An 18839-nucleotide genomic window follows, 5' to 3' on the forward strand; every position below is an offset into this window, starting at 1 on the left:
AGGCGACGGGAACTGGTCACTGGTCGAGAAGTGCCTTGAGAACCAACAATCAGCTGCGGCCTTGACACATGACAAGTGTTATAGTTTGCCAGCCCATGGCTCCGGATACTTGACGCTTCGGCTCGCCTAAGGGACCCAGCTCCCCAGCTCCCCAGCTCCCAGCGGCAGACAGTGAAGATCCCATCATCCCGCGCTTTGGGGCGCCTGGACAAGGATCCTGACTCCAATTCCACTAATCAACCACAGGTTTCTTCCAAGACCAAACAACACCAGTTGAATTTGAGTTTCGGTTGTTGTGAGACAGGCGACAGTGGCTAGCTGGCTATACGTACTGCCTCTGAGGCGGCGGTCAACTCAGGTCCCTTGGACTCCAAGGCAAGGGACCCCCACCCCAACATTTTCAGAAAAACCCGGGGAACCCACTGGAGAACAATGAGCATGAAGGAGCAATTGGAAGAAGAGGAATCAATTGGCCTTGTTGCATCCTCTCACCATGATGACTCCCACTTGAGTCGACTATGTACGGAACTCGGAGTACTCTGTACCTCATGGACAAAGGAGATTGAATCCATGGGATGGAAGCTCAATCCAGTCAGATGCATCGGAATCCTTCCTACAGCAGCGCCCTGCAACTAAGCTACTGGGCTGGGTCTCAGGTCTCAGCAGCCACCTTTGAGCTTCAACCCGCTCGCAGCTGTCGCTTCATGTCCTCGCCTGCTTTTTGCTTCCCACAACCTTACAAGGGTCCCTGCTCGATTATTTCGCCACTTTTGCCTGAAGCTGGCTTCCATCGTCCGTCCCATCTCAGGGTTGGCAGTTGACTCCATTCACCATTCATTTGAATTCTGTATCGAAATTCATCCATCAGGTCTCGGCATACCCCGTACAGTTACCGTCCTCCCCAGACACTCTTTCCCGGACTCGGTTTCTATCTGTCACGAATGGAGCCGAAAGACGAACAAATCATGGCCTGTTCCGTGGAGTGGGTGTCTCCTCTGGGTCAACCCTGTTGGAATCGGCCCACTAGCTACGTACCAGCGTACGGGTGGATGTGACATCTAGGCGGCGGCTAGGGAGGCCTCCTTAGCCCTAGTGCCCTTCCGCTCTGCACGATCCTTGTCGACTGCCAATCCTTATGGACTAATGACTAGTCTGTGCTTTCATTTGTACTGGAACACACGACTATCGTCTATTGGAATCTCCCTCTCATTTACATTTCTCCAAATGTTTTCAAGACCAGGTCCAACAATGAAGCTGTACCCGACCGACGCCCTCTGCTGAGTTGGCCGCACTCCCCCCTTTAGTAGCTAGCAGTTCTACTTATTTAAAGACCGACTTCCTCCCTGGCTTTTCACCTTCAGATCTTGAGAGCGTTTCAAACAACCGTGGTACCGTCCGAATACCTAGGCTTTCAGTCGTCTTGCTTGATCATACGTCCTTTGGGCAGGTGTCCCTTCTGGTCTTATTGCTGCTGTTTCCCACGCGAGGTGCCAGAGCTGTGCTGGAACATCGGTTTAACTGCTTCAAGATTCCGTCCCTCACATCCCTCTCGCCTATCATAGATTACTCTCCATGGCCGCGGAACTCCATCCACCTACAGACGTCCCCGGATGGCAAGTTGTCCATGAACTTGGCAGAGAATATGGCACGTACAGACGGTCAGTCTTCAGGGCTATACTCCAACACTGTTGAAAATGATAGCTAACGGTTTCCGTAGTGGGCAGTATCTGCTGCCCCACGACGAAAGGGAACGAGTGAAACTGGATATGACGCACACCGTGTTCAAGTTGATCAGGCCTTTCGGCTCATGTAGGCTGACCAACGTCCCGACCGAGCGCTTGTCCTTGTCAGAGGCCGGTCAATTAACAACGCCGTTGCCCCTGGGCATGAGGCCCAGGGTCCTCGACTTGGGTTGTGGTACCGGGATTTGGATGAACGAAATGGCCCGTGAGTTCCCCCAGGCCGAATTCGTCGGTGTCGACATCCACCGCCTGTGGTCCCAATGCCAGCCTCCCAACGTGAGCGCTCGAATCTGGGATTACGAGCAACCCTGGGCTCTTGGGGAGAGATCCTGGGACATGATCCACCTTCAAATGGGATTGGGGAGTGTGTCTGACTGGCCCAGTTTGTACTCCAAGATCATCCAGCATCTAATCCCTGGCTCCGGCTGTTTCGAATCTGTGGAGATAGACTTCGAGCCGCGCTGTGACGACGGCAGCATGCAGCCAGGAAAATTTACTGAGCTGTGGGGAACCTACCTCAAGAATATTTTCCAATCCATCAACCGACCCATTCACTACGACCCCAACACAGGCGACATTCTCCGGGCGATTGGGTTCAAGGACGTCCATCATATGGTCTACAAGGTCCCATTCAACATGTGGTCGAGCGACAGGCAGGAGTGGAAGGCAGGCCAGTGGTGGGCCCAGATTATGTCTCGTGGCCGTAATAACGATGGCGGCAACGGTATGGATGCCCTCACTTTGGCTGCCTTGTGCAAGCACCAGAACTGGTCGGTGCCTGATGTCGAAGCCATCAGCCAGGCCGTCGTCGAGGAGGCTACCAACCCAGCCTGCCACGGCTACAACAACGTCCATGTCTGGTGGGGGCGGGCTCCTGATATTGGTGAAGTCTAAGCCATCCACTGATGATGTGGTTCTTTTTGGGATCACAGAACGACCAATTTGGCAGGGCTTCTGCTTTTTGGCTTGTCCCTCCCGCCTGCCTCTACGGCAAACCATGCCTTTGCTGCCGCTCCATGGATTCTGTCTCCTACATAGCCAGAAAGGTGGATTTTCCTGAGAATGCTCGTCCAAGCAATTCGGCGCCGCGTCCCTCTGACGCCACAGGCCTCATGGAGCGGCCTGCGTCGGGCGGAAAACTCTGCAGTGTTGGCACAAGCCGGGCAGGACAAAAGAGAGAGAGAGAGAGGCGCGTTGGATGATATGAGACTGAGAGAGAGAGAGGTGCATTGGATGATAGGAGACTGAGACACGATCTACTGGTTTTGAGAGGGTGCTGGAGTACGGAGTACAGTTGGTTTGGTCTTTTTGATTTCTACTGGTTTATGAGAGGCTGCTGGAGTACGGAGTACATTGAGTTTAGTCCTCTTGATTTTAGTACTCCGTACACTTACCGAGACGAGTAGCACTTAATCGCAATCAACTTCACGCTGGAATCAATTGGGTACTCCGTACAGTTCTGGGTCGAGATAAGAAGCTTCCACGGCCAAGCATCGTTTTCATGAAGAATGTGCAATGGTAGGGACATTTGAGGCCGATCAACGAAACAATCGTCTGGATCGACAAGCTAGATCAAGGGCACAATGGTGAACTCCTCTCTTCGCTTTCTTTTCCTCCTTTACAGGGATTGGTGGTGAAGTTTGAAAATAGGCAATTGCATTCATTGTCTTTTCTTTCTCGTATGCATCGAATGCGCACGAGCCGTCCCTTTCTCGACCCAAGGCACGTACATACACAGTTTGCATCTCATGGCTGGACCGTGAAGAGTCGGCGCCCGACCTGGACCTATCCGCCTTCACTCTATTTGAATCTTTTTGCGCGAGATAGCGTAAACTTGCCCCGCTCCATTTCATCCGAGCCAGCATTCCTCCATGTTCGAGTGGCAAGAATGCCAGAACACCGATCGTCAATTTTTCACCACTTCGATTCGCCGCAGTACCCGCCACATCACAAACGCCACATGATCGAATTCGGCAGCCTTGTGACTGGCAATATCCTCCACCAGACCAGAATAAACGTGCGTCCGAGAGGTTTAAGCAAAAGTGCTGGGTCGGTTCGGGGTGAACAGCTTCTTGGACTTGGTGCTGCGGTGGGGTAGAGGGAACTTGAGGCCCTTGGAGATGAGCTGCTTGATGTATGGTCGCTTGACGTCGTCAGCGCGGGCGAGCTCGACGACCTTGAGGATCTGTGAAGCATAAAGGGTTAGTTTAAACAAAAGGTCCAACCCTGTATACGAGGCCCAGAGAGGCCAGTAGTGCGAAAACGTACGTGAATGCTCCTGAATCGGGCACGGTGGCGGGCAGCCATATCTTGGTACAGGGCCTCGACGGCCGCGGTGCGGCTCAGCTCGCGGTACTCCTTGTACATGTTGTGCGTGCCGGAGCGAGAATCGTAGCGGATCCAGATGCCAAAGTTCTTGACCTTCAACGGGCGTTTCTCGTGGATGACATTGAGCGCGACGACTTCACCGTTGGACTTCTTCACCTTGCGGAGCTTCATCAAGAAGTACCAGAAGCGAGACTTGGCCACCACCGCGTTGGGTGCGAAGATGCGCATGCGGTACAGCTTCGGCGTCGGGTTCGAGTCCGTGGGCAGGTGGCGCCCGATCACTTGGTATTCTTGCAGGCGACCTGGGAAAAGGATTTGTTAGTCTTTGCATTTGAGAGCTGCGCATCTGAGCGCAGGTGTGCGATATTGAGTGCCGGTTGTGCGCGAGTGTCGAGCGAGTGTCGAATTGCCATCAATCGATTCCAGACCCTCCTCTTCAGAGATTCCCACACAGTAAAGTAATCGTAGATATGCCTTCAACTCTGACCCTTGCCCCTCCTTCTGTGCGGCCGGCGTCTCATTGAAATCTCTCGCATCGCTCTCGATGGGGGTTGGTGTGGAAAAGCAGAATGGCTGGACTTACCCATCTGCAGCGAATTAGTATTCGAAATGATCCGCCAACACGATCTGACATACCTTGACTTGATTTTGACCGACTTGGTTTGGTGCTGGTCGTCGTCGATGTGGTTGATCGCAGGATGACAGAAACCCAGGTGAACGAGCGCTTTACCTCCAGAGTCACCAAAATTGAAAGTGCGCCAAGAATTGGATTTATTTCGTGCGGAGCAGAGAGGTCGGTGGTGCAGTCATGGCCAGAGTGCGGTGCGTTAAAAGCGGCGGGTCGGCGGCTGATTGCCAAGCCTGAGCTGCTCTCGTCTGCTTGGTCCGTCGCCCCGAGAGAGTAAAGTCGGTTTGTGACCAACAACAACCTTCATGCAAATGACATTCTTGTCTTTTCGGTTTCTATCCTAAGTACTGGGCTTGACGAATGATTGTCTAATGGGCAGCATCTTTGCAGACTTCCAGCAGGCCCAGAGGGTCGGGAATGGCCGCCTCCTAGCCTCCTGCCTTGCTCCCATAGACACTGCTCAAGACCCTCATCGACTAATATCGTTTGCCCAGCTATCGAATTATCAGACGATTTCCTCGGACGTGCGCTATTATCTGATACAGGCTCCTAATGCAGTGGGATTATCGAAAGCTGAAGCTAATGCGTGGGTCGATATCTTCGTCGCACTCTGGAAAACCGTGAAGGAACTCGTCGGACTACGGCAAGGCAACGGTACGGGGGATTGGGTACGGGCTTTTGACTCCTACAAGGAATTATGCAACCTCCTGGTCAGAGGCTACACCAATTTTGGCTTCCAGTCATGGACCGTCCCCTGCCTATACGTTGCAGGCAAGTATATCCGCATAATAGCTATGAAGGCGGACAGTGAGGTCAAGCCCAAGGACGCCAACGGGAGTGCCTTTACAAATGGCTTTTCGGACGACATCATGGGCGATGTGAACAAGCACGAGAAACTCGAGCAGGCAGCCTGGACCATCAACCGCATGTTCACGGTGTGCTTGAGCGACCGGTCTGAACTGGCCGAGTCCCGCAAATGGGGCATCTACAGCACCACCAACCTTCTGTTCAAGACATACTTCAGACTCAACTCCATTTCACTGACCAGGAATGTCATCCGTGCCCTGGAAGCTGCGTCAGCCGACCTGCCTCCCCTGGAGCTTTTCCCTAAGTCTCACCGGTGCACATTCAAATACTACAGAGGAGTCATCGACTTCCTGCAGGAGAACTACACTGAAGCGGAGCAGCACCTGACCGAGGCACTCAATCTATGCCACAAAGACTCACTCAAAAACAGGGAACAGATCCTGACCTATCTCATCCCGGCTCATGTCGTAAACCACCATCAGCTGCCTAGCCACGCCTTGCTGTCGCCGCATCCAACCCTTTCCGGTTTATTCACACCATTATTCAACGCTGTTCGTGCTGGGTCCCTAGTAGCCTTCGATGAAGCTCTCACGTCCGCCGAACCGGAACTGGTCAAGCGCCGCGTCTATCTTACCCTGGAGCGGACCCGAGACATCTGCCTGCGCAATCTATTCCGCAAGGTCTTTTTGGCCGCAGGCTGGGAGGAAACTAAAGACTCGACGACTGGGGAAGTAACGGGCAAGATTCGCCGGACGAGAATTCGTATCGAGGAATTCGAAGCGGCAATGCGCGTAGGCTACAAAGGCGCCACGGATGTCATGATGGAGAGGGACGAGGTAGAGTGTTTCCTGGCCAACATGGTTTATAAGGTGCGTTGTGCTTTTTTTGCTTGCCTTCATTTCCTTGCCCATGTCCCTCGCTTAAATGGCTCTTTGTGCCTACGGACCTCGCCAATTCGTAAGACACGGCTGCCTAGGCGAGGACGGATGCCTAGCACGAACAGGCGCCCAAGCCTGACAGAACACCATCACCACCATGAACCTAAGGCAACAAGAAACGTATGCTGACTCGGAAAATTGTGCATCTCACAGAACTTGATGAAAGGTTACATCGCTCGTGACAGAGGCATTGTTGTCCTCAGTAAGGCCGGCGCCTTCCCTGGTACAGGTGTCTGAAACGGCCTTCCCATGTCATTGGGGGATCAAAAGACAAGGACTGAGAATGTGCTGAGGTTGTTAAAACGTCTGCCATTGGTCTGGCCGTCTGTAGGCAGCCGCACACTCACTTTTCCTGCTTCCGCCCAATAGCATCTTGGAGCACTCACCCCTGCAACAGGAGCCGAGAATGAGCATGGTCACAGCATATGCCCGGAGCCTCTGTGTGACGGCTCATTCAGTCTCCAGCGGTGATCTCAATACGGCCTGAAAATTTGCTACGATGCATCGCCAGGCTATGGCACACCGCTTGATGCGGCACGATACATTGCAGCTATTGGCAGGATGCGAGTCAGCAGGGGACTCTACCGGAAATGTGGCGCAGAAACCACTGGCCCATCAACACTCCTGAGGCAACGAGATAATCTCCACATGTGGTGTCGGCTGAGTGCTTGCATTAGCCCCAACGCTATGCCATGCAAAATGGCACAGTGACCTAGTTGAGACCGGTCACTTTTGTGTGATATCTTGAGCAGATTCTAGGTGGATCTTGTTGACAGTGCTGCACAGTGCACACGGCACGACCTCAACCATCCTGGTCACACCGGGTCGGGGAAGAGCTGGAGCCACGGAACTAACTTCTCTGCCCCACCCACCTATATCGACTGAGAATGATGTACGGGGTACGTGTAGGGATATTCTTACCTAGGCAATCCCTCAGAGGTAAAAAGTTACACCCCTTCTCTGGCACACCTCAATACTGCAGGTGGCCTGGCACATGTCAGAATGTAGGATGTACTCTGTACACCTGCCGACCTTCTCCTGTCACCTATACCTCTTCGAGATTGGTCTGCCGGCGACGGGCCAGAAAGTGACTCACACACGATCTGCGCACCCCCGGCTTCAGAGGCCCCACTTGCATCCAGGTTCGATCTTGCCTTATGTGCCTTGAAAGCGCAGCCGGTTTCAACTGAAGCTGCCAGAAGTTGAGGAAAAACCTGGCGACGCTGCAAGGAGGGCGGGCTGGAAGACACGGCTGGTTGCCTCTTGCAACAACACGCTAGGAAGTCGAGTCCAATCGAATCAAAAACGCCAGCGAATTCAGCCGACTTCATCAGAATGGCTCGTGTGTACCCCAAAAAGGCGGCTTTTTGTGCCGATACTCCCTCAAGCAGGAATCAGGGGTTTGTCAGGAAGGGAGCTCTCTACATTGATAGCATGTTTGATTGACTTGATAGTACTACCCTAAAAAGTCCGAGTTCTGCTTAGCAGTATGGCAAGATTTGAGCCATTGAGAATTGAACAGTGCAGTGTTCCCCCTTTCTGCGATCCGAACTACACTCTTTGCTCTGTCGTAAATGTGACAATAGACTTGTTCACCGCTCGACAGAGGAAAAGACATTGGTGGAAATTGCGTGGCTAATGATACAGGTAGGACAACCGGAACTCCAACAGTACACCTAATGAAACAAGAGCAGTCTTGGTGCATGAATCCAGATGTTGACAATCTGATGCGTTGAGTTGATATGCGTACACAGAACTCGATTCAACGAGTAAATGGAGACGAAAATGGGGACCGAATGGTCTTCAAATCATCCTGCTCGACAGTTAACAAGCAGGGCACAAGGTAGAATAGAACCATATAGCTTACCATATGATTACACATGGCGACGAAAAGATCGAAGAACAGGTCTGTACCGCCTTGCTCCATTTCGACCTTCATAGTGCCGCTCTTCTTGAAGTTGTCGCGATTGCGGATGATCAATGTAAGGTACTGGGCTCGAAGCTTCGAGTCAGTGTTGGGGGTGTTGTTGTACGCATAGCGTGCCGAGGCCAGGATGGTGGAAATCTGCATGCCTTGTCGTAAGCCCTGCTTGCGAAAGGCAAGGCGTTTGAGCTCATCGAGTCCATAACGCTCGGCCGAACAACTGTTTGAGTGGCAGTGTCAGCAGATAATGGTCCCCAGAGATGGGTGGTAGCCTACTAGATGACAGTATCTTTCATCAGAGCCTGTTTGGCAGCATGACAGAAGATTGTGGTGTTACTCCCATTGCCATCATCTTCCAGTTCCCAAGTGTCCTTTCTCTTATTATGAATCAACTTCGGATAGTAGTCCCCTCTGTAGAGGTATTCAAGAACAGCAGAGAGAATTTCAGGCTGCTCATCAGGAAGGTTGATTCTCCTTGCATTGCTTTCGAAGAATTGGCCCCTGCAGGCAGCTTTGAAGAAAGGCGATCGACAAAGGACTTCTTCGTGCCCAGCAAAGAGTCTCTGCTCAGGGCCAACACAGAGGGTGATGATTGGAGAGGTAAGTGTGCTTTTGAGATCCAAGTCAGTAGATATTTCCCATCAAGAAAGACCAATTCAACCGACCTGCTAACCGGTGCGCTCGTGTGCACACTGGGTTCCCTGTTCGTTGTCCTGCTCATAGACTCCGACCTCTGGAGGCCTCTGGTGATGGAGTGCTCCCGGTAGGAGGATTTAGGCTTGGTGGATTTGCTGGTCCCATATCGGGATGAGAAACTATCAGATGGGCGTCCCTTTCTGCTGCTGAACATTTTGTCGTGGCTTGTGTGCAGTCGCAGGCAGATTGGGTGTTAGATCAGAAGTGACGGGAGGCACTGGGTTCAAGGGCGACAAGGAGAATTCGGTTCGGAGGGATCAAGTCAGCTGCAATGAGGGTACAAGAAACAGTCGCATTGGAATCTGGGGTGCAACGAAAGTAAGGCTGCCGACTTCCACTACATTGGTCAGGACGGTCAGGTCGAGAAGAAATTGAGGAGATTCTCCTGGCTGCAGGGAGAAGCTTCTTATGCGGGAGGAACATGACGGCGGCCTGCGGTGCCTGCGAAGAGACACATCCGGGGGTACCAGGTAGGGACATGAGCTTATCAACTATCCATTTTGCTGGACTGGGGCTAGATGAAGTCCCGGAAGCTACGCGTCCTGCCGCGCCTGTGCCTGGCACGAATCGTCCGCGTCAGCATGTGACCATGCAAGCACTATACTGGCACCACAGAACCTCCGCCCGCCTCCATCAACCGTGACTGGTCCGCAATGAGTCAAAAATGATGTGACTCGGCCATCTCAGCCCCCTGCTTCAAATTCCCTCGTCGTTGGGGTCTGTGTCCTAGTGCTAGCCGAAGTAAACTGGGCTTCCGCTTGTTGCCACCTGGGTATCCTCGCCCCGAAGCGGCATTGCCCCATGGGAGAAGGGTGGCCGTCGGCTGCAGACGCATTCGAAAATCACCGACCGTCGAGGCACCAGAGATCATGTTTCTGACCACATTCTCGGCTGCTGAATGACTCATACGCAGGAAGATCTACTTATGTGTTATAAGCCTCGAATCCCGAGTCCTTTACAAAGCCTATGACATGGTGGCCGCCCGGAAAAGAGGCACTCATCTCGAAGGAAGAGGGTGTACAGCCTATGCATATCAGTGGGGATAGCAAACAGCTCTGAAACACGAGCCGTCGTTCAGATCCCAAGGCAGCTAAGGATTCCCCGTGCTACGGACCTGCATGGGAATGGATCGCAAAGGCTATGTTGCCACTTGCCAGGACTTGTGCCTGGCAGAAAACCCAGCACTATCCTTGCACCATCGCTCGCTAAGTAGAGGGAATCCAACCTCTCTGTCATTGGGCTAATATATCGGGGCCGTTCTGAAAATCACTGCTTGCCAGTTCAGTCTTATCATAGCATAACTTCATTAGATGCAGCAGGCATTATATAATAGACGCGCCTGTCTCCATGCCCAACATGTGTCGGAAAACAAAGATAGAAATTGCGTCCGCGGTGTGTTCTTGCCTCTAGTCCTCCGGCGAGAGCCGCCTGTTTGAGCCCCCTCCAACAATACAAAAAAGAACCTTCTCCGGTGGGACTTTTTGTACTGGCTGGGTAGCAGATGGCTATCCGTAGGAACAGTAAACTCGTGGGCAAAGGCTAGAGGGTATGCCGCCTTCATATAAATACTCTTTTTGCCTCTCTCGGGTGACTCTCTATTGGGCAGTACGGACACTTGAATTTGGCGCCTTTGCTGAGCCTTTGCAGAGATTCCTGTGCAATGACGTGGCAACACGGTAGCATCATCGGCGGGTTCTGGTCGGTAGTCTGTTCTTTCGAAACAGGGCAGACGAAAATCGAGTGGAATCGATAGGAAGGAGGGAGCGGCGTCTCTACCGGCAACTCGTTCTGTGAAGTCCATTCTGTACGCTTCTGTTTCTGAATCGTTTGAAGTTTGAGAAGTGTAGGTAAAGCGATCGCACCCGCAGTTGCAGCGACATATAGAGGCGAGTCTGCGGACAATTCGAGCAAGGAGCAAAACTCGCGTATAAAAGAGCTGGCAACTTCCTCCCATGCGGTGGAGTGGTTGAATCGTGTATTGTACGGCGACTCGCTAAGGTTAGAGGAGAATGGAATAGCGCCCATCAGTTGTTGTATCTCAACCAAGTACCGACCACGAAATGACTGGAATTCACTTTGCGCATATTGGAGCGCGCGCATCGGTGCGTCAAAGTCAGATTGATCTTCGTCCCGGCGGTCTAGGAAGAGACTGACAAAATGTAACCTGCAGAGTTCAAACTCCAGGTTGCTGCCGCGAGCTTCCAATGCGGCTGCATTCTTCCGAGCCCAGTCAATGGCAGGCTGCAGGTTGTGGTTATCCTTCAGCTCGCTCAAGATATGATACATGTTGGAAAATTGCTCTTGCATGTTGGCCTCTGAGCTTTTGTCGAGTCCCAAAGGGTGTTCCATAGGAACGTCCAAATCCAAATTGGTAGCTGTCTCTTGTTGGCTCTGCTGTTTCTCAACAGCTTCCGAGTGGAAAGTCGATGCAACGTCAAACAGCCCTTCTCGAAGCAAGTGCAGATATATTGCTCGGTTGATCAAGGTCGGGTGTGAGGAGAGGGTGTCAATCTCGTTGCTCGGCACTTTGTCTTTAAACACCTTATCCAGAGCTCTAGTATACTTGTTGTGCAGTCCATGTGTATCCCTCAAGCCTGAAAAGATACCATCAAACATCGTCTTCACTGGGTTCTGCAGCTTCGCGAGCGTGACTTGTCTCGAGGTAGGGTCTTCGGCAATGGCGTCCCGCGCCTTTTGAAGGGCGACGATGATGTCGTCGACATGGCGAGTCGTCTTTGACTGCTTGCAACTGTTCCACACTTTGTCGTGCTCCTTTTGGATGGCCTCCATTGCGAGGGGAGTATGGATCACGTAGATGTAGGCTTCAACTGAGTTCGGGTCTTGCGCGGGTCATCCTCGATCAGTTTTCACGGGAGAGTCTTTGACGGAGGTAAGTCGCAGGCTCGCAGGCTGCAAGGCCTGTTGATGGCAAACTGGATAAATAGGCAGGTGCTGAACTCGGTGGTGCTCCAAGCGCCATCAGAGCATGTCATGCGACCATGCGGCGGTGCTTTGTACAATAGTAGTTGCGGTTGGGATCCGGTACTGCGGAGTATTGATAACGATAAGGATGACGCCTCATTTCTCCAAGACTTAGAACCTCATTCATTAACATCATATTTCCCTTCAGTACCCTTCACCTCGCCGAACCGGACAAACGAAAAGTCCTGCTTGTTCTAGGCTAGCCATCCTAAAACACCTCTAATCATTATGCACGTCCCGTCCTAGTCCCGGTGCTCACCCAAGGACAAGACTACCGACATGTCCTTTGGCGCTCCGGGTGTTTTGTCCCCATTCATCTATCACCAACCTCATATGGGTCCGCCTTCAGACAAAACTACAGAAGCTAGCCCGAAAGACAAGATGGAGCCTCATGAAGCGCAGGGCCGGAGAGCATCGAATTCCATCATGCGCAGTCCCCGCCAGAGCAGGCCAAGCCAAGGCAGGAAGCGGCTTGTATTCGCGGATCCGATTGCGTTTCGGTATCTAGAAGAAGATCCCGCTACCGACGCTATAGAGAGATGGAGGCGACTACAAGGATACGAAATGTACCTTATAGAGCAGTGGGCATGCTCAAGAACCCATCCGACTTTTGTCATCTGTACCTATACTGGCGACCCTTCACATTCTATCGTCGTCAATGTCCTCTCGGTGCCGAGTGACGAGAGTTATTGGTCCCCTAGACTCCAGATCTACTTCCAAGCTGTTTCGCAGTTTCATGCCAAGGAGAAGGAGACGCCTTTTGGGACGCTGATGGTCACCAACCTAAGCGGATTCCCCTCTGCCCTCACGGTCATCGCTGTGCCGGATGGTGAGGTCAGGAAGCACAGGGATGATTTTATTGTTAACGAAAACCTCAAGCGAATGGGCTGCTCTGGAAGAGCGGCTATCAGCCTGCAGCCGCCTCAACCGAGCACCATTGCCAAATTCCATCACCTATACCGCACTAGCGAGACTATACCTCTCTATCAATCGGTCATGGAGCTTGTGCGTATCTGTCAAACGGCGCTGGTAATGTACGATAAGCTCCAACCGACCTATGCGGATGGGCTCCTGTGCGATGTCACAGAGAGAGCCATTAACGATTGGTGGACTGACATAGGAACCTACTTCTACAATGTGGAGCCCAGTGATGGAATATTGGGACCGACCACGGTGGCAGCCCTACTTGGCCTCCTGATTGGAGCATACAACAGATTGAAGGCCTTTGGATCTTCAGTTGGAAAAGACATACTAGATACGGTATCAATGAAGAGAGCCGTGGGCCATTTCCAAAAGGGTCAGAAGATGGAAAAAACACGACGCCTTGATCGCGAGACACTTGACCGTCTTCATAGAGCCACAGCCAAGAACGCCAGCGGCGAAGGTTGGACTGTACCTAAGTCTGTCAAATCTACAGTCGCCGAGCTCAGCGGCAAGGGTGGGGAGATGATGATGGGTATTGTTGGAGCCCGTGACAAGGCTGGAATTTCTGATGCCGAAACACTGGACATTGATCGGTTTGCTCAACTTGTGACAGGTCCACGGATGAAATGGCTGTGGCATGGGAAAGCCCTGAAGTCGGGGGATGCGTTTCTTACTCCTTCCGAGGACCTCGGTGGGAGGGTATTCGGCACTGACGATCAAGGCAATTTTCTTTGGATGAGCAATCACCAGGATTCAATTTCTGATGGAGGGCTCCTTGAACGTACCGACACAGCGTACAGCAACCAAACACATGACCTCAAAGCCGTCCGGAGCCGCCCTCGAGGACCAGCAGGTGGTGTCAAATCTCATAGTTTGCGACATTCTAGGGATGGCCAGGAGACTCTTGAACTTGTTGAAACATCCGCGTCAATGGCTTCTAAACCATCCAAAGATCATACCCTCATACCAGATCACGCTATGCGTCCGGTAGGACTGCCACGGCAGAGGGCCCCGGCAGCATTCGACCTGGCGCTGGCGAATGCAGAAGTGACTTCGCCGCAAAATTTACGCGGCCAACCTCTCCAAGAAGTGCAAAAGAACGCCGAGAAAGAGATTCCCTCTCATCGGGAGCAGTTAAAGCCTGTCCTACCTGGCGACTCTCCCGGACGGAAGAAGCTGAAAGCTGAGATGGCCGAACTGCGGAATGAATTTGCCTCCGATGCCTACAGAAAATTTTCAGCTGGAATGCCATACAAAGGACTTGAGAGCCGAGCCCTTCGTCGGTCACAGAGTGCTGTTCAACTGGCCAATCTTGGCCCGAATAGCCGTCGGCAGACCCGTATCAAGCGCCAGCTGTCTTTCAGCATCGTCGAGAATGCCGTACTGGATTCAGGGTTAAATTTTATGGAGGAGGGTATTGCAAAGGGGAAATTAGAAGGCGATCTCACCAACGCTCTCGTCGAGCGTGATACTTTGGTGGCTGCGGCTCAGAGGAAAGCAAATCGAATCCAGAGGATTCAGCAAGGTCTAATCCCCTACACCGAAAACAGCGTTGCCCATGTTGAGAGCCTTGAGGGACACGCACATCAGCACCTGGAGCAACTCAATGAAATGTATTACCATCGGTTGGAGGAATACCAGAGCCTTCAGGCAACTTCGTCGGACCTTGTCTCACAAGAAAAAAATGCAGTGGCCGAGGGGTTTCGCCGGATCGAAATGCTGGGTGCGAAGATGGACTACGAGCTGGATTCGCTGCAGTCTCGCCTACAAGAGGTTGAAGACGGCGTTGATGACTTTGAGCGGAGTGTGGTCGCCATTGAAACCAGAGTAAAGGAACTGATCGGTGGCGAAAAGCAGAATGCTGTCCCCTGGATCCAGAGGCTATTCAGTTTCAGAAAATCCCGGAAATAGTCGCATGCCATGATTGTTTGTGGTGTGCAGTTTTGAATTTAGCAAGGCGTTTTCAGGATGCAAGCTGCTATCATCTTGTTATGAATCTTTAAACCTGGACAGCGAATCCCTGATATCTTGTTCGGTATCGACCAGAAGGTCAAGTTCGAGAGAAATGGAGATTTAATCGACCTCACTGAGTGAGAGTTGACGTGCCATCACTCAGCGTTGCGTCTGGCGCCCATTACTATCCGCCTTTTCCACCGACCCAGGTCGAAATAATATACACTGGCTTGACCACCTTCAACGTGGAGTATGTGATAGCCCAGGTTTTCCGTAGCAACAGAAGACCACCCCGTATTCGATTCAAGCCGGCCCGCATGACCCAATGATACAGATAGCACATCCAACGTGGGAAAGCACTCTCGAACCATCATTCACACGCCGAACATTCCACCGCCGCCACCACCGGGGGCGTTCTGTTTCAGCTTATCAGAGATCTGCATGTTGACTTCGATAAATTTGGCCATGCAACGATCGAGGCAGACGCTCTCGGCCTTGTTGAGTTCGGCCTCGCGGTAGTCGTTGGGGACGCATTTCTTCTTGCATGATGCTACTGACCTGCAAGAGCAAAGGCTTAGCATGGCTGTCCTCATACATCCCGCAATATGAGAGCGGCGGAAAATTCACAACAAGAGCCAAACTTACTTGTGGAACATCTCCTGGACGAGCATGATCTCAGCCTCTGCGGCCGCGATCTTCTCTGCTGACGATGGCTGAGGCCGCCCTCCACCGAAGAGGAACGACATGGTGACAGATGTAGATGACGGAGTTGAAGCTCAAAGGATGCGCGGGAAATGTGCTACTTTAGAGTAGGTGCCAGTGTCTTGAGGTGCGAGATTGTTGAATTTCTATATCCGTATCCGAAACAATGTTAAAGAAGGCTGCTTTTGCTGTGGCTCATAAATGTACGGAGGACTGTCAGAAAGCTGCGGAGCCTGCGGGCGCGGCGACATGCGCATCCGCATCACCAAAGATTTCACCGAAGCTTAAGCGAACTCGAAACAATTTTCGTGACATGCACGACCACGCAACATTCTTTCCTGCGCCGTCTACGTAACAATCGGTCTGCTCATGTCGCTGCTGTCTTCATGTCCGGTAGAGTGACATGGCAGATACCGCGGTCGAGCCATCTCCTAACTCCCAGACGGTGAGTCCCTGAATGTCTCCTTTACAAGTCACTGCAAATGAAGAAACAACTCAGAAGAACCGCTGCGAGTGATGCTGGCTCCGGCTGGCTATGATCACTACCACTCAAATAACATCTGAACATGCCTGTGATACATCTGCTTCGAGAACTGGTTCTGTATGCGTAACGTTGACTAACATGTTGCGATTAGTCTCCTGCGCACTTGGATCGGTAAAACTCTCTCGAGTCGCGTTTTCCAGCACGAGTGCGTCACATTTCCCATACAATGGAGAAGTCAAGCGGGCTTTGCAACAGCAGCCCCAAGGGCTAGAGACACGGATGTTTCAGGCACAACTTCGCAATATTCAAGTAAAGAAGTTCAAGAGCGAGTGGAGGAGCTGAAATCCTCAACTGTCCCAACACTTTATCCACGATACAAACGCAGCGATCAGGCACGAAGCATAAGATCCCTCCTTGGTGCGGTTGAAAGCGACGAAAGCGGACAACCTCCTATAACGGATTCACAATGCATCGAAGGCAAGATTGATAGCCTGGGAAACGACGGTATAGTTTCTAACTATTCGCAGTGTTTGGAAGGATAGCTTCAATCCGCACCAGCGGATCAAAATTGGCATTCGTAGACATTGTCGAAGACCAACTGAGGCTTCAGGTCGTGCTATCATACTCGGCGCTGGAGCCGTCTGGTGTATCTCTCGATGATTTCAAGCACGGTTTTCGGCTAATCCGCCGAGGAGACTATATCTGTAAGCTTGAGGCATTCCCCCATCTAGACTCCGATCCTCGTCACCCGTCTGCATGTGTATGTCCGCTTACTTTCTCGAAGCGTTGAAGGGAGGACGACCGTACCGAGCGAAAAATGGCCAACTCTCCATCAAAGCGTCGAGCTTGCCAGTCCTCCAGTCCCCATGTCTCCAACGGTTCCCGGTTGAACAGCGCGGCTTTGCCACCAGTCCTCTCTCCGAAGTGAACTACCATCCCCGACATGTCGAGATGCTCACAGACCCGGACATCATCGACACGCTCAAGGCACGATCGGCGCTTATCCGAACACTGCGCACTTTCTTCGAGACACGCTCATTCGTGGAAGTGAACACTCCCATCCTAACGGCCCTCGCCGGAGGAGCGACAGCCAAACCGTTCGAGACCACTGCGACCGAGTTTGCCGACCGGAAACTGAGCTTGCGCATCGCCCCCGAGCTGTGGCTGAAGAGACTTGTCGTCGGTGGGATGGACCGGATTTTCGAGATCGGGCCGAGCTTCAGAAACGAAGGGCTCGACAAAACACACAATCCCGAATTCACCACATGCGAGTTCTACGCTGTCCGGCACGACCTGCCACAACTGATGGACTACACCAAGCAGCTTCTCACTGACATGGCATTGGCTGTTGGAGCCGTCTTTCATCAACAGAAACCTGCGGTAGCCAAGCTTCTTCGGGCCGTGCAGGAACCCTACCAGGAATTCGATTTCATTCCGACCCTGAGCTCGGCTCTGGAGCTTGATCTACCCAACCTCTCTTCTCCAGATGCCCAGGGCCGACTGCTCGACATTTTCGAAGCGAAGAATCTTCCCCTCCCGAGCAATCCCACCGTTCCTCGACTCGTCGACAAGCTCTCGTCCATCTACGTCGAGCCGCGCTCTGCAGAGCGTCCTGCTTGGATAGTCAACATCCCCGAATGTCTCTCGCCGCTTGCCAAATCGTACATCCACCCCACTGCTTCCCACGACCAGCCTGTGGCCGCCCGCGCCGAATTGTTCATCCAGGGCAAAGAAGTTGTCAACTGCTACGAGGAAGAGAACGACCCGTTCGAGCAGCGCAGGAAATTCCAGGAGCAGCAGCGCTATGCGCACCAGACTGCTCCGCTGGGTCGTGGTGATCGACCCGCACGCGAAACCGTCGATGAAGAAGCTATGAAAGTCGACCAAGACTATTTGGAAGCCCTGGAATGGGGTCTTCCACCCACAGGCGGCTGGGGCTGTGGGATCGACAGACTAGTCATGCTCTTCATCGGGAAGGAGAGGATAGGTGATGTCTTGTCGTTTGGCAGTCTACGTGCTGTTACGAGAGGGGCGGAGAAGAGGGATTCCGACTTATGAGGTGGATTTACACGGATGATAAAATGGCAGAGCTGTTCAGCAACCTGCTGCGAAACAATTCTATTCTACCAAATCGACGATGCTGCTGAGATAAGGTACAGCGACCTGGTGGCAGCTTACTCCGTATTCACTCGTTGATTCAAGTCAGCCCATTCATTGATATCTGATCGTGACCCATTGATGCCCGATTCCACTCCACCCACCCCCTTGCACACTGATCGCCACCCGTTGATGCTCGATTCCACTCTCTTGTTGCCTGGTCACAACCCGTTCTCGTCTGTAATGTCTGATGATGCTGAACCATGGAGCTCGATGCCGAGGACTCGGAGATTGAACGTGAAGTCCGATTACACCATCGCGCAACTGCCCAGCTGTACCGTTATCCACCGACCACCACATCCAGCCACACCTTCCCACAAGCAAGCCCCTAGGCAATAAAGCACCTAGGCAGTACGACCCGATACCTAGAGAGACTTCCTTCTCGTTAAGCAAGAACCATCAGCCCGTCCACAGGCAGATGGCAGATGGCAGATGGCAGATGGCAGATGGCAGATGGCAGATGGCAGATGACAGATAGCAACGACAAGCTCTGTTGACGAACGGGCCCCAAAAAAGGGAAAGGAAAAGGAAAACTTGAAGGTGAAGGTGATGGTGAAGGTGATGGTGAAGGTGA

At 52.4% G+C, this 18839-nt stretch overlaps 8 protein-coding genes across 8 annotated transcripts; 4 read left to right on the forward strand and 4 right to left on the reverse strand.

The window, feature by feature from the left end:
• Positions 1 to 1572: 1572 nt before the first annotated feature.
• A1O3_02886 (uncharacterized protein) lies at positions 1573 to 2636 on the forward strand (the record flags this gene model as incomplete). The annotated part of the gene is made up of 2 exons (XM_007733026.1): positions 1573 to 1658; positions 1718 to 2636. The coding sequence occupies 2 exons, from the start codon at positions 1573 to 1575 to the stop codon at positions 2634 to 2636; spliced, it is 1005 nt and encodes a 334-aa protein (XP_007731216.1).
• A 1138-nt stretch (positions 2637 to 3774) lies between these two features.
• A1O3_02887 (60S ribosomal protein L20) lies at positions 3775 to 4298 on the reverse strand (the record flags this gene model as incomplete). The annotated part of the gene is made up of 2 exons (XM_007733027.1): positions 3775 to 3927; positions 4011 to 4298. 2 exons carry the CDS (start codon positions 4296 to 4298, stop codon positions 3775 to 3777), a joined length of 441 nt encoding a protein of 146 aa, XP_007731217.1.
• Positions 4299 to 5069: 771 nt separating this feature from the next.
• A1O3_02888 (uncharacterized protein) lies at positions 5070 to 6680 on the forward strand (the record flags this gene model as incomplete). Its single annotated transcript, XM_007733028.1, has 2 exons — positions 5070 to 6374; positions 6597 to 6680. The coding sequence occupies 2 exons, from the start codon at positions 5070 to 5072 to the stop codon at positions 6678 to 6680; spliced, it is 1389 nt and encodes a 462-aa protein (XP_007731218.1).
• Positions 6681 to 8205: 1525 nt separating this feature from the next.
• Positions 8206 to 8514, reverse strand: A1O3_02889 (uncharacterized protein; the record flags this gene model as incomplete). Its single annotated transcript, XM_007733029.1, has 2 exons — positions 8206 to 8256; positions 8311 to 8514. 2 exons carry the CDS (start codon positions 8512 to 8514, stop codon positions 8206 to 8208), a joined length of 255 nt encoding a protein of 84 aa, XP_007731219.1.
• A 2106-nt stretch (positions 8515 to 10620) lies between these two features.
• On the reverse strand, positions 10621 to 11853 carry A1O3_02890 (uncharacterized protein; the record flags this gene model as incomplete). The annotated part of the gene is made up of 1 exon (XM_007733030.1): positions 10621 to 11853. One exon carries the CDS (start codon positions 11851 to 11853, stop codon positions 10621 to 10623), a length of 1233 nt encoding a protein of 410 aa, XP_007731220.1.
• Positions 11854 to 12426: 573 nt separating this feature from the next.
• Positions 12427 to 14880, forward strand: A1O3_02891 (uncharacterized protein; the record flags this gene model as incomplete). The annotated part of the gene is made up of 1 exon (XM_007733031.1): positions 12427 to 14880. The coding sequence occupies one exon, from the start codon at positions 12427 to 12429 to the stop codon at positions 14878 to 14880; it is 2454 nt and encodes an 817-aa protein (XP_007731221.1).
• Positions 14881 to 15296: 416 nt separating this feature from the next.
• Positions 15297 to 15668, reverse strand: A1O3_02892 (uncharacterized protein; the record flags this gene model as incomplete). The annotated part of the gene is made up of 2 exons (XM_007733032.1): positions 15297 to 15480; positions 15568 to 15668. The coding sequence occupies 2 exons, from the start codon at positions 15666 to 15668 to the stop codon at positions 15297 to 15299; spliced, it is 285 nt and encodes a 94-aa protein (XP_007731222.1).
• A 1202-nt stretch (positions 15669 to 16870) lies between these two features.
• A1O3_02893 (lysyl-tRNA synthetase, class II) lies at positions 16871 to 18166 on the forward strand (the record flags this gene model as incomplete). Its single annotated transcript, XM_007733033.1, has 1 exon — positions 16871 to 18166. The coding sequence occupies one exon, from the start codon at positions 16871 to 16873 to the stop codon at positions 18164 to 18166; it is 1296 nt and encodes a 431-aa protein (XP_007731223.1).
• Between the last annotated feature and the right edge of the window lie 673 nt (positions 18167 to 18839).

The sequence above is a fragment of the Capronia epimyces genome, assembly GCF_000585565.1.
Source record: "Capronia epimyces CBS 606.96 chromosome Unknown aczIQ-supercont1.2, whole genome shotgun sequence".
NCBI classification, from domain to species: Eukaryota; Fungi; Ascomycota; class Eurotiomycetes; order Chaetothyriales; family Herpotrichiellaceae; genus Capronia; species Capronia epimyces.